The sequence below is a fragment of the Haliotis cracherodii genome, unplaced genomic scaffold (assembly GCF_022045235.1).
Source record: "Haliotis cracherodii isolate W230 unplaced genomic scaffold, xgHalCrac1.p SCAF_13, whole genome shotgun sequence".
Classification (NCBI taxonomy): domain Eukaryota; kingdom Metazoa; phylum Mollusca; class Gastropoda; order Lepetellida; family Haliotidae; genus Haliotis; species Haliotis cracherodii.
This window is the reverse complement of record NW_027266268.1, coordinates 10,575,801-10,590,486: the sequence shown is the minus strand read 5'-3', so window position 1 is coordinate 10,590,486 and position 14,686 is coordinate 10,575,801. Positions and strand designations below refer to the sequence as shown.

The following is a 14,686-nucleotide window of genomic DNA, read 5'->3' as shown; positions in this document are numbered from 1 at the left end:
AGCCGCCTATTCCACTTCATGACAGAATCTGTCCTCTCTGCCCCCTAGAGATCGAGGATGAATCCCATTTCACCATCACCTGCCCACTGTACTCAGATATAATGTACGACGTCTTCAAGTGTGCCCTGAATGTAGACGATGAATTTACGCATAAAAACCCAACAGGAAAATATGTGTTTTTAATGCAAAATCCTAATTGCCAACTTGCTTCTAAGATTCATCTCATGGTCAGAAGAAGGAATACTCTTTTATGATTTATGTAGTTAACATAATTTCTCTGTAATGTTTGTAAGTAAGTATGTATGTATGTATGTGTGTGTGTGTGTGTGTGTGTGTGTGTGTGTGTGTGTGTGTGTGTGTGTGTGTGTGTGGTCTATGTGTCCATGTGTATGTTGTGGGTGTATGCGTGTATGTATGTGTGTGTATGCGTGTATGTATGTGTGTGTATGCGTGTGTGTATGTGTGTGTATGCGTTCGACTGAATGCATGTTTGTGCGAGAATCTATGTTGTTGATAGATCTGTATGATTGTTCTCATACAGGTTTTGGTATAATTCATGTTTTAATTATATATTGAATGTAGGGACAGTTTGTCATTTGTACTTTCTTAACTTATTGTTGTTCTGTGATATTTTAGATTACAGTGTCTCATAGGCAATATGGCCGGTGCATTTTATAATTCTATGAATGTACATTTTGTATTTTATCATATAATATGCACGTGACACGTAAAGAAACATTTTCTCTCTCTCTCTTCTCTCTCTAATTCGACATGAAACTGATTATATCACACTCTAAGTAAAAATGTCATTTAACCCGAAATTAGTTAATTAGTCTAAACTACCGGACAAAAGAAAGTTTTCACCGACTTCACTTGACCAAACACCAAAAGCAAAGGCATATGTGAGATTTATGATGATTAATTTATAAATAGGAATAATTTTCCATGAATTAGAATGAAAATGCATTGTAATGCCGATATTGCATTCTCCGCAATACACAAAGAAAGAGTCAAGGGGTCCAAATTATAAATTACACAAATCATCCTCAAATTGATCCTCTTGGCTGATGTTGAATAAAGGGCACCACAACAGGTCTCAACACTTCATCCCTGTATCGCTGAGCATTCAGGTTTCCTTTGGATGATAACTAGCCGTGTTGTAATCTGGCCTCAAATGCCATCCCATACCATGACGCCACCACCTCCAAACGGGTGAACTTCTCTAATGCAGTTTGGCGCCAGTCGCTCTCCCCTTCGTCGAAAAACTCGAACTCTGCAATCGTTCCTGAACAGACAGAACCGACTTTCATCTGCCACCGACGTACAGTTCGAGCCCATTGCAGTCTGCGTTGACGGTGTAGACGGGTCTAGGCCATTCCCCGGAAGGGTCGGTAGGCTCGTATACCAGCCGTACGAAGTCGTCGAAGGACTGTTCGTATGCTGATGGCATGCCCTAATGCTCAATATTTACACTATGTGAAGTGTGGCCCATGGGCGAAGAGTGGCCCGTGGATAGGCCCATGGTCGAGAATATTTTCATTTACTCAAAACTCATGTTTTTGTTCCGCAAATACATAAATGTATTTCTGTCAAGTATCATGGCACAAATTTAACTCATTTCCAACGATTTTATAGCGATATTGAAATATTTCGCCCATGGGCGAGAAAAAGGTTTGGCCCATGGGCGTTAATTTTTCCTTTGCTCAAAACTCGTGGTTTTGTTTCGCAAATACATAAAGGTGTTCTAAGACGTTTTATGACATATTGAACTCATTTCAAATTAATTCAACTATTTTACGGCGTTATTGAAATATTTCACCCTTGGCGAGAAAGTTTGGCACATGGGCGAGAATAACAGTTTAAGTTTCGCAAATATATAAAGGTGTGTTTACAAGCATGACTCAACTCATGATTCAACTCATTTTAACTTAATTCTACTAATTTGTGGCGTTATTAAAATATTTCGTCAGTCCCTTTTAAACTAATTGTGTGCAAAGTATATTGTATCATGTGAAATATACTTCATGTTATATCATTACATTACTATTTAAAAAGGGCCTTTGGTTGGATTTTTCCTTTATAGAAAGTTTACAAATTTCACCTTTTGTACAGAGGAGAAAACGGTTATCATTTCAGTGAAGTACAGGTTATATATGTTGGCTCAAAAGCCTAATGCAGAGAGACAAGTTCTTAAATCGTATGTACCTCCCTCCAGTCAACAGTTTGTGGAAATATTTACTGGGGTTCGTTCCCTGATAACAATGTACAAAGTAGTATGTATGTTTTAGGTCAGCGTTCAGTACATTGTCTGTGATTACCATGGCAACACAGTGTGTATGCTTTAGAAGGTCAGTACATTGTATGTGAGTACCATGGCAACACAGTGTGTGTGTGTGTGTGTGTGTGTGTGTGTGTGTGTGTGTGTGTGTGTGTGTGTGTGTGTGTGTGTGTGTGTGTGTGTGTGTGTGTGTGTGTGTGTGTGTGTGTGTGTGCGGGCGTGCGTGTCTGTCTATGCGAGCGCGCGCGCGCGTGTGTGTGTATGTTTCAGAATGGCACTCTGTATACGTCATGTTAAGAAGCTTGTTTGGTGCCGACACTGAGATAAGATAATTTCTTAACTTGGACCAGTTTATCGCAAGGTCTTGAACCAAACAGCTCGTTCTAGCTCGACAGCTTGTAGTAGTGGCCCGAATCACACTGGCCATGCAGGTTTCCATGTGGTCAACAAACAGCATAACCTTTTCAAAAACATACCAACCATTTTCCGAAAAACAAAATTATTGATGCAGTAAACAGACATCGATTTCATCTTGAACGTGTTTCAGCGTCTGATTGCATGACAAACTCTCTACCAGTCGATGTTGCATCCATCAAAGCAGCGTCGTGCGTCGTGCTCTTTCGTCTTTGGACCGCCTCCGTGGTCTAGTGGTAAAGCGTCCGCCCCCGTAGAACGGAAGGTTCGGGGCTCGATCCCCTGCAACGTCATACCAAAAGATGTTGAAAGATGGTACTTGTTGTTACCATGTCTGACGCTTGGCATTAAGGGGCTAAAAACAAAGGCTGGTCGGCTCGGAGACTGTGTACTGTGAGTGGGGTATTCATGTCAAACTGCGGTATGTTGTCTCAGTGGGCTAGCACGTCGCTATAAAATTGCAATAATCTTGGACGCGACGATAAACAACATTTCACCTCACCTCCCCGATTATCTTTGTAAGGGTAATGACGTTCTGCTTCGTCGGAAATAGCATCGTTAATTGTTAGATTAAGTACGGATAAGATTCATGGATGAACAACCTGTTTTTTTACAATTAAGAGCCACGTTTCGGTCTAGGTTCTAACACCGTTATCACGCAAGTGATATACAGAGTTGGTTGACAAGTATATGTACAGGTAATGTCTTAACTACCCCTTTTGTGTTTGAGTATATATGTATAAACATGTGATTATTGTAAAAGCAAATAGCCAGAGGCTGAAGCGCTCGTAAAATCATCAAACTATTATATTATTATTGTAAAAGCGACAACTATACTACAGGTATGAGGTAGACTCTTTTTGAGTGTTTTATTCAAGGAGAGTGAGTGAGTGAGTTGGGTTTAACGCCGCTTTAACAGTATTCCAGTTATATCGCGGCGTGTCACCTTAATGTGGGAGGAAAGCCCGAAGTGATCCAGGTTTATCACTTCGGTGAAACCCACGAGCACGGGTATGGCGTTGGCAAACCTAGAAACATAATCGGGGCGAACCAGGATTCGAACCCACAATCATAGGTTTCTGGCGTGCCCAAGGGACCCAACTCTGCACAGCGAATCGAAGCGCCTTAGACGACTGGGCCACCCTTGCCCCCCTATTCAAGGAGAAGGTGCTACAGGGCTCGACTATTTTCCAACAGGGACGTTGTTTTGAAACCACAGAACCTGGAGAGATAGAAGTGCATTTACCACAACAGATACAGATCTGTAGGATACAGATACGGTGTTCGTTCTACAACACGAGCCTTGAAAATGATAAAATCGTCAGGAATGAGTTTTTCAGAAATCTTCAGTTCATGATAACAAGACTTTTGCAAGTTTGGGTTTTAAATGTGTCAATGTAATTTGGTTAAAGTTTGGTATTAGAATTATCCTTCTTGTTAACTTACGGCACCAATTGATTTGAGGAATTTTAACTTAAAATGTTAACTTTGTGGGGTTTAGTTCAAAATTTAATTCTTTGACTGTTTGTACATTGACTCACGGGTTCACTGCGTGCAGTGTGGTGAGTTGTGTACAGTTATCGCAGATGGGTCATACATTTGATGTATCAGTGATGATTAGTAAGAGCTAGTCCAGATGTAAAGTAATCTTACTTTCCTTTTATGCACAAACAGGTACATGTGAGTAACTGAACGACGGAGGTGAATCTTACCGTAGGATACTTAGCCTGAAACTACCCCTGAGTCACCTTGCCATCGTCTGAAATGTATTGACAGAATGGTATTATCAAGGGGTTCTATCTATTTCTTCCACTTGATGTCATTCAGTGATATTATGTGAATGATCATTATTTCTCACGATACAATGGGTAATTGGAATCACAGATTCACCCAGTGTCTGACACTGAGCTTGTCATCAGCATGGTTTCGGTCGTGGTATATGGCAAGGATCTGCATCACTTCAGGCTTTCGCCCATATAAAGCTGACTCTCACTCACTCATTCACTTACTCATTCACTCACTCACTCTCGCAACCACACACACGCACACACCCACTCATTCTCTCATTCACTAAATCACCCAACCACCCATCCACTCACTCACTCACTCACTCACTCATATTTGCTCCCTCTCACTCACTCACTTATGTTTGCTCTCACTCACTCAATCATCCACTCACTGTGCTCAAAATGAACTGTTTGTTACTTTGATTCAGTATTTGTTATGCTTTTTCATTCTTACGTTAAATCAAAACAGACTTGAAATTTTGGTATGGAAGACATTTGTGAGGTGCACAAATAATGCATATCTCAATATAAGGACATGAAACTTCAAACACAAAATAATTTTAAAATATATATCATAACACATAAGTGTGTCGGAGAGTCGAAAACTCACTGTCAACGTCCAACTGGTTCACATCGTCCAAGGTTATAGTTCCATCACTGTTGGCATCGAATTTGGCGAACTCCTTTTCTGCCACGATTTTGTTTCCTGGTTTTGTGTCAGGAAATCGCTCTTCGAGATTTTGCCATCACCTTTAAATAGAATCATTACATCTCAAGTAGTAAATAGAAGTACTTTACGGCACTTACTTATAATTATCAGTTTCCATGGAGCCGGTATTAGATTTCCAACCAAAGATAAACATTTACGAAGCTTTTCCAAAGGCATTAAGTTGAAGGAAATGTTCGATCGAATTCGCTTCTCGCTATTTTCTATATTTCCCTCCGTCTTGTAAGCAAACCAGAAACTGAGCACTAGTGTGTAAAATACTTAAATACATTTCTCCTGCCGTCGATATCTACAGTATTAAAGTAGGCTTCCAGTTCTGCCAGCACCAATGTACCGTCCCTGTTTGCGTCAAGATGGTGGAAAACGCCTTTAGCTCTGTCAGCTACACTTTGGCATTACGCCACGCTGCAAGAAATGTCACCTGCTGGTAAAATATGGATAACAAACATCAACTGTAAATGTTTATGCATTACGATATACACAATGTACCATGGATAACAAACGTCAAACGTAAATGTTTATGTATTACAATATACACAATGTATCATGGATAACAAACGTCAAACGTAAATGTTTATGTATTACGATATACCAAATGTATCATGAATAAAAAACGTCAAACGTAAATGTTTATGTATTACGATATACACAATGCACTACGGAGGGTAATATATAAGTACCTACGGAGGGTCATATACATGTATCTACGGGGGTGATATACCTGTACATACGGTGGCCTCAGAATTTAGAATGTCTCAGTTCAACTTTATAGGGCAGAATATACATCTAGAAAACATCTTAGCCCACAGCCCTTCTATACTTTCATATATCCCGAATTCCAATGTACGTTTTGTTTTCCCATTTGTTTTCAAATGGCTACGCTGCATAAAAACTGTATAGAAAGAGTGTTCAACGTTTTCCACACACCTTCATGTGGGTCGTGTATGTATAAATACATTACAGTAAATTACACTTATAACGAACTGACAGATATAACGAACTTGTTTTTTAGTCCTGGACATTTGTTTTATATATGATGTATATATGATTATAACGAATTATGGTTATCACGAACTAAAATTAGTGGTCCCTTTGAGTTTTGGTTCCCCTGTTCCCCGAGGAGTGATCACATGACAGTCCATGGAAAGGCATTTTGACTCCACCCCAGTCCGATAATTAGGAGATAAGTCTACTGTGTTTTGAAACTTGATGTAGTCCCACTGTAGAGCAGTTACCTCTTATTTCAATTTGAGTGCTTTAGCGCGAGGTTTCATATGTATAAATAAGCGCCTAGGTATCTAAATACTGCATTTCCATTATTAGATGCTAGGTCCTCTGTTAATTTCGCGAGTGCAATAGAGACCCAGCGTGTAATAGAGGAAATATAGATACGTATTGCAGTTCAAATGTGGGTGATTGATCGGCAGCCATGTTTTATGAATCGATATGTAGGCTATCGATGTATTCATATACACTTATATATATTTGAAAGGGGTTCCGTAGCAAAATGGAAACCTCCTTATAGCCAATCAGAATCAAGCATTCATCAATGTCAAGGTAGAATTAGGAGATAAACCTACTGTATTTTGAAATTTGATGCAGTCCCACTGTAGAGTAGATACCTCAATATTTTAATTTTGAACCAAGCGCTTTAGCACATAATTTTTCAACAGAAGTTTACAAATAACACTCCAAACTTAGTCCAAAGACAGATGTTTTAATTTCTACCAACCTGTTGTACACTGTTTGGACTGACTGTCAATTCTTGGAATTTTGCGAGAGAGGTCATTTCTTGGAAATCGAACATGCCATCATTTCTATTGTAGGGGTGACAGGTTGTAGACAAAGGTTTTAAAATGCTAAACGAATATATTTCTACAACAAACATTTTGAAATTAATATTCTATTATACATTTAACATGTGTAAGTATGTTAGTTAGCAAGTACCCCAAGTCAACAATAATGTCATCAAAATAAATGCCTCTCCATTCCGAACTTGGATGTGCCAGACCTACATCATGGTTAATCACACCTCGCAGTTGTCAATGGCTGACAATCTTGTGTTTACATTCTCTGTAACTAGTTAAATGAAGCAAGATGACAACCCCGATCTATGATGTGGTTCAACATTAACATGTAGATTTACTGGGAATGATCGAGCCTGCTGGTACAATATGATCACCATTGGAACTGAATATGACTGAACAGCCGCTTTTTAGAATTAGACTGCAGACGAGTCGGACATTTTGACACGAGGAAGGGCCTATCTGCATGGTGTGACATGTCAATTTCAAGATTTCACGGATTTAAGGTCAAAGTGTGAATGCAATGATACCTTTGTGGCCCAGAAATAGTGGTTCGTGTATGATTTTGTTAACTGTGCATGTTCTGAAATAAATTTCATCAAGTTTGATAAGCTGTGACGTCAGTGATGTTGGGACATTGTTTTCGTGGAGGGATGTTTTCTGATGAATTTTCAAAAACCCTCCTGTCAAATCCTTATGGTGGTGGTTGACGAAGATGGCAATGAATATCAAACACAAAATGGTTTGTAAACAACATGTTGTCACAAATAAAGTTTCTTCAAACACATTTTTATTAGTTATATTTAACTTTCATCATTGGTTGTTTCAATGACGATCGAAATTATTACCTATTCCGAGTCTGTTCGCTTCGAACATGTCCCAAACTGTTTCATAATCATTTAATTTGTATGCAAAAGATGTGCCTTCTGTAAAGTCTTGTATATCTCATCATCGAAGCAGTCAGGGTTACGGCCTAGATCATCATATCGTCACCAAAAAAATCCCATATCAAACAACCCTATTTCCTCTACTAGACGCTAGGCCGTCTATTAATTTTGCATGAGCCGTTGACTCGGCGTGTTTTAGAGACACAGCATGTAATAGAGAAAATATAAGATATGTTTTACAGTTCATATGGGGTGATCGATCGGCAGTCATTTAGTTTGAACCCTTTATAATTGTATATTATGATATAGTGGAGAATGTTCCCCTGTTTTATTGGCCGTGATCACATGACAGTCTATAGAAATACATATTGACTCTATCCTGGGTCTGATAATTTACGATATTGACTTGAGTAACTAAAAATAGCAGGAAAACCCCACGACCAGGGTATCCCGACGTCCTCGGTAAAAATGTTTTTTCTCGGATTCATAAAAACAGATATTAACCTCCTGAAAAGTGTAGAATTGTATAATATACAAGTCATCATCATAGTTCATCATGTTCATCATGTATTGAAAAATTGAAATGCACAAATTTAGTTTGTTTCACATAACATTATCAAATGGAATGTCTTCTTCAGCTACAAATGGTGGCAAGCTGTTTAACAAGGTCACAGATGGGTCAATAACTTAAAGAAATTAATGCATTATAACTGGCATACCAGTCTTCCAATGATAAGCAGATATATGCATTGTGTTTAAATTAACAGTGTAAACACGTTCCAACCAATATAAGCATTGTAATACAAGCAATGAAAGCACATCTCACCTATATGTTGCGGAGAACGGGATATATGAGCTGTATGCCCTGGCTGTATATATACGAGTTTCGTACAGAGATAAGAGAACGTACACGTTGTGGTGTAGAAACTCGGATCACGGTGATGATAAACTTTGTCCATCCATCTGCAGTGAATCTCATTGCACTCGGTGCACGTTTTACTAATGACATTTCGCCTACGGTGCACTTTAACTGATACAGTGCGGTTCCCCTACAACGTAGGGCACTCCTTGTCTCGTATGCGGACCAGTCCAGTGACAAACTCAAGAACAAGTATTTCTTTGAATGGTTGTCCATCGGCGATATTTAAACATACAGCATCTTTGAGAAAGAGACCCCAGGGAAATTCCGAATTCTTTTTTATGAAATATGGAGAATTTGAAACTTCTCCGATTAAAAGTATTCTGAAAATGATAAATTAAGTTTTGGAGAGAATCTTTACTCATCAAAACGTAATAAAGTTATCCCACCAACACGTACGAAATGGTCACAAGCGAAACAGAAAATGGAAGTTAGTATCTGCTGTTTGTGATTGTTCCTTTATACTGACTGGTTAATTGATTTCATTTAAGAGATGAAGGTTTGGCAGACACAACATGTGGAATCTAACATTGCGTACACCTGGTGTCATCATTGATTGTTAGTGATCCATTCATATAATTTCCACCGCTGTTTTGGAATTTGTTTCGGCGGATAATCGAGACTGATTATTTTGATCGTTGACGTTTTATGTATACTTGATGGTTGAAAGACAGACATTCTCCTTCATGCTCTGCCCGTAGAGTGGGTGTTCAGCGGTTTGATTACCGGGTCGCGCCATATAAAAAGACGTTAAAAGATGGTACATGTTGTAAAACTGCCTGGTGCTTGGCATTAAGGGGATAAAACAAGGACTGGTAACCTCGGAGTCAGTATATTGTGTCCGAGTGGGGTACTCAAGTTAAACTGCGGCATGGTATGTCAGTGGGCTGGCACGTCGCTATATAAGTGCAATAATCTTGGACTCGATATAAAACCCCATTTCATCTCATCCATTTTTAGACTATTATGTACACAAAAGGGGTAGTTAAGACATTACCGGCGAAGCCAGTAATATCAACAGCAGCATTATGGCTGATTGGGGACTTTGATGAGTTGATGGTAAGCCGGTGGAAGCTAATAGCCTTGGTCACGGTCCCACCATCGATCAACCGTGACCAGTATAACAAGATCTGACATCTACTGTATAAACATAGCCTCCTACCTGTATGTATATACTTGTCAACCATATTCTGTACATCACTTGCTTGATGACGATCTTAGTTGCAATAAAGAAGTTGTTCATCCATAAATCGTAGCCTTACTTAATCTAACAATTAGCCTTACTAAGTACTCAAACTTCTAAATGCCTATCAAAGAAATTAATTGTTAGATTGTTAGTAATTACATTTGAGTTCGCCTGACTTGAATCAAACGAGACGGGAATGCCAGATCTTCACGCAGAGAGAACTCGTATTGGAGTTAAAGATCTGATAATAGTAAGGCAGAGTGCAGTATTCGCTCTATAGAAATATGATAAGCATACGGCTCTTTGAGAGAATACAAAAGTATGTTATGGGCGCAATCTCAACTATAAATGTGTAATGTCATGCTCAATCATCTCCTTGCTAAACTAAAACAACAGACTCCTGTATCAGCGAAGAAAGAAGAGTAATGTGTTTGCACGTTTCTGAACGCTATCTCGTAGGCCGTGACCTGTTAGATAACTTCAGGACGGCTAGTCCTAATCCATGAAAGTATTCTAGGAGTGAGTGTTTTCCATGCTGTCTGTGTGTACTCATTGACATGGCGGTGGCCCTGCTAGCTGAGTAGCTGCAATTCACTGTGGGGAATTCCACGCCTTGACGACCGACCATTTGAAATTCGGGGGCCGGGGTTTTATCGGAAAAAAAAATATTGACTCCGAAAATGCTTGCAAAGAATATTTATGCGTCACATTTTCAAGGTCGGCAGGTGCAAGGTTGTTACAACAGGTGTGGGCATTGATGGGGATGTTATAAATATTGTGCAGCAACTGGCAGCCAGTGGAACTCTATTTGAGTGAGTGAGTGAGTGAGTGAGTGAGTGGGTTGGGTTTATGGCCGCTTTTAACATTATTCCAGTTATATCACGGCGTGTCAGCTTAATGTGGGGGAGGAAAGCCCGACGTGATGCGGGTCTCAGACGCTTACAACTTCGGTGAAACCCACGAGCACGGGTATGGTGCTGACAAACCTAGAAACATAATCGGGGCGAAGCGGGATTCGAGCCCACAATCATAGGTTTCTGGCGTGCCTAAGGGACGCAACTCTGCACGGTAAGTTCAGCAGTTGTGATGCCATCCCCTGCTTTATGTCAAGACAACAACTTTCAATCTGGCAACACAATCTTTAGCATCGCCATGTGAGAAAGCAACATCCAGCTGGTCATCAGCGCACGTTGTTGGCATTGTCCCAAGAGCTTCTTATTTTAAATTATTTAGGTTCATAGTTTGTTTTGTTTTTTTGGGTTTTTTTTAGCATCTTTATTATATCAGAAGTCCACGTTTTCACAACCCTGTACAATACTACGTGGACTTGCGTATCAGGGGATGTTGTTTCCAAGCCAAACGTATTTAAAATTATAGTATTTTTAATTGACATCATGCTAGCAATGTCTTTAGTTTGGAAGCAATGGGTGGCCTGATATGCTAATATAGTAATTTGTACACTAAAGCATAGCATTTCGGAATTTCTGAAAATGACAGCCGTTTTGAGATATTTTACATATGCTTGCATTACCTTTAGCCAATAACAACAAATAACTCAGAATTATCGTTTGTCGTTCAAAACAACATTCTTGACATACCCAGTAGAACATATATTTGAGAGAGTATGTTCACAATAGTTATTGTGATTATTATATATCAAAATTGAAGGTTAAACTTCCACTTCAAATATATGGAAGTCTTCTATCGTGGAAGACCACAATTATGTATACGTTATGTATTGATGTTATTTCAAATAGCAAAACGTATTGGTAAATAGAAAACGTATCTATGATGAAGGATGGGAACATGTAGGTATTATATATATCCATGATATGGTGTAGATGATGGTATAGATTCATAGTATTAATAAATAAATAGATATGCTTTTTCGGATGTAGATGACACAATATCAAGTCTCTATACAAAATAACAGAAACCACATCCAAATATATATATACAGTTATATCTCAATACATGTTTGGATAGTGGACGATTGAGAGAGGTTTTCGGATTTTTTCGGATCGCTCAATATACAGGATCGAGCCATCGGACCGACCACGTTACGTTCTCAAGTCTATACAATTTTCTTTTAACGTCTATTTGTCTGTACTGAATCCATTGACTTGTTTTGAGAATTCACATGTATGTCTAAAAAATGTATTTTACACTTTATGTGCACTTTTAGGAATATTATAGAAATACCACGCTGGGGCATACCATAAATGGGCTTCACGCAGTGTGTCCATATGGGGAATACAACCCGTGCCTTCGGCGTAACAAGCGTCCTCCACATCAGACACAAAGACCACATGGATTTCAAAGATGTTCAGGGCATCTTACTTGGGAACACTAGTTATCCAATATTCCAAAGTTAACGCATTGTAGCCCATATTTTAGTTTTGTTTCTAGGGTTTGTCAGCACCATAGGGGTTATTTTTTGTGTTGGAGTGTATATGTATAAACATGTGTTTTTTGTAAAGACGATAAATATTATACTGGAACGAGGCAGAATCTTTTTAAGTGTTTTATTCAAGGAAAACGCTGCAGGGCTCGACTATTTTCCAACAGGGGTACCGTTGTTGCCGTGAATCATCAGAACCTGGAGAGATAGAAGTGCATTGACCACAACACAGGGCAGGATACAGAGACGGTGTTCGTTCTACAACACGAGCCTTGAAAATGATAAGATAGTCAGGAACAGGGTTTTCAGAAATCTTCAGTTCATGATAACAAGACTTTTTGCAAGTTTGGGTTTTAAATGTGTCAATATAATTTGGCTAAATTTGGGTCTTAGCAATTATCCTTCTTGTTAACTTACGGCTCCAATTGATTTGTGGAATTGTAACTTAAAATGTTAACATTGTGGGGTTTAGATCAAAATTTAATTCTTTGACTCTGTTTGTACATTGACTCACGGGTTCACTGCGTGCAGTGTGGTGAGTTGTGTACAGTTATCGCAGATGGGTCATACATTTGATGTATCAGTGATGATCAGTAAGAGCTAGTCCAGATGTAAAGTAATCTTACTTCCCTTTAATGCACAAACAGGTACATGTGAGTAACTGAACGGCGGAGGTGAATCTTACCGTAGGATACTTAGCCTGAAACTCCACCTGTGTCACCTTGCCATCGCCTGAAATGTATTGTTAGTATGGTATTATCGATTCTTTCCATTTCTTCCACTTGATGTAATCAGGTGTCATTATGTGAATGACCATAATTTCTCACGACACGATTGGTAATTCGAATCACAGATTCACCAAGAGTCTGACACTGAACTTGTCATCAGCATGGTTTCGGTCGTGGTATATGGCAAGCATCTGCGTCGCTTCAAGCCTGACAACCCGACCCCGTTCGTCGTCTCTTGCGACAAGCATAGTCGCCTCTTACAGCAATCATGGGTTGCTGAAGACCTATGCTAACCCGGATCTTGACGGGTCTAACCTACCAGTGAGACATTTTGGTATGGTAGACATTTATGAGGTGACGAAAATGTCCAAAACGTCAAATTTCAGCTCTTGTCATTATGATAAATTGTTTGATGTTTGGTTTTAACAAGTAATAATGCATATATCAATGTAAACACATGAATCGTTCAACACATACAAGTATGAAATATATTTCATAACACTTAATTGTGTAGGAGTGTCAAGCACTCACTGTCAACGTCCAACTGGTTGAAAATTAGCTTCACATCGTCCAAGGTTATAGTTCCATCACTGTTGGCATCGTATTTGGCGAACTCCTTTTCTGCCAAGCCTTTGTTTCCCTGGAGTAGTGTCAGGAAATCGCCCTTTGAGATTTTGCCATCACCTTGAAATAGAATCATTATGATGATTCTCAAGATATATATAGAAGTACTTTGCGGGACTAACATATAATCATCAGTTTTCATGTAGCCGGTATTAGACTTACAACCAAAGATAAATATTTACACACTTTATCCAAAGGCATTAAGTTGAAGGATATGTTCGCATCTAGCTATTTTCTGAAGTCTATATTTCGCTCCGTCTTGTAAGCAAACCGGAAACTGAGCACTAGTGAGTAAAACACTTAAATACATGTCTCCTACCGTCGAGATCACCAGTGTTAAAGTAGCCTTCCAGTTCGCCAAGCACCAGTGTACCGTCCTTGTTGGCGTCAAGCGAGTGGAAAACGCCGTTAGCCAAGTCAGTTACACTTTGGCTATACGCCATGCTGCAAGAAACGTGACCTGCTGGTAAACTATGGATAACAAACACCAACTGTTTATGTATTACGATATACTGAATGTACCATGGATAACAAACATCAACTGTAAATGTTTATGTATAATGATTTACAAAATGCACCATTAAAATACTGTACCCACGGAGGTGACATACTGTACGTCCGGAGGGTGATATACATGTAAATACGGAGGGTGATATACATGTACTAACGGAGGGTAATATACCTGTACCTACGGAGGGTGATATACATATACCTACGGAGGATGATATACATGTACTAACGGAGGTTGATATGGCTGTACCTACGGAGGATGATATACGTTTACTAACGGAGGATGATATACGTTTACTAACGGAGGGTGATATACCTGTACGTATTGAGGATGATATAGCTGTACATACGGAGGATGATATACCTGTTCCTACGGAGAGTGATATCCATGTACTAACGGAGGGTTATATGCATGTACCT

At 39.3% G+C, this 14,686-nt stretch overlaps 1 protein-coding gene across 1 annotated transcript; it reads right to left on the bottom strand.

Moving 5' to 3' along the window:
• Positions 1-12,515: 12,515 nt before the first annotated feature.
• On the bottom strand, positions 12,516-14,199 carry LOC139458879 (calmodulin-4-like). The gene is made up of 4 exons (XM_071240315.1): positions 14,076-14,199; positions 13,664-13,816; positions 13,090-13,136; positions 12,516-12,602 (listed from the first exon to the last, which is right to left on the bottom strand). Exons 1-4 carry the CDS (start codon positions 14,197-14,199, stop codon positions 12,558-12,560), a joined length of 369 nt encoding a protein of 122 aa, XP_071096416.1. The 3' UTR covers positions 12,516-12,557.
• Positions 14,200-14,686: the final 487 nt, after the last annotated feature.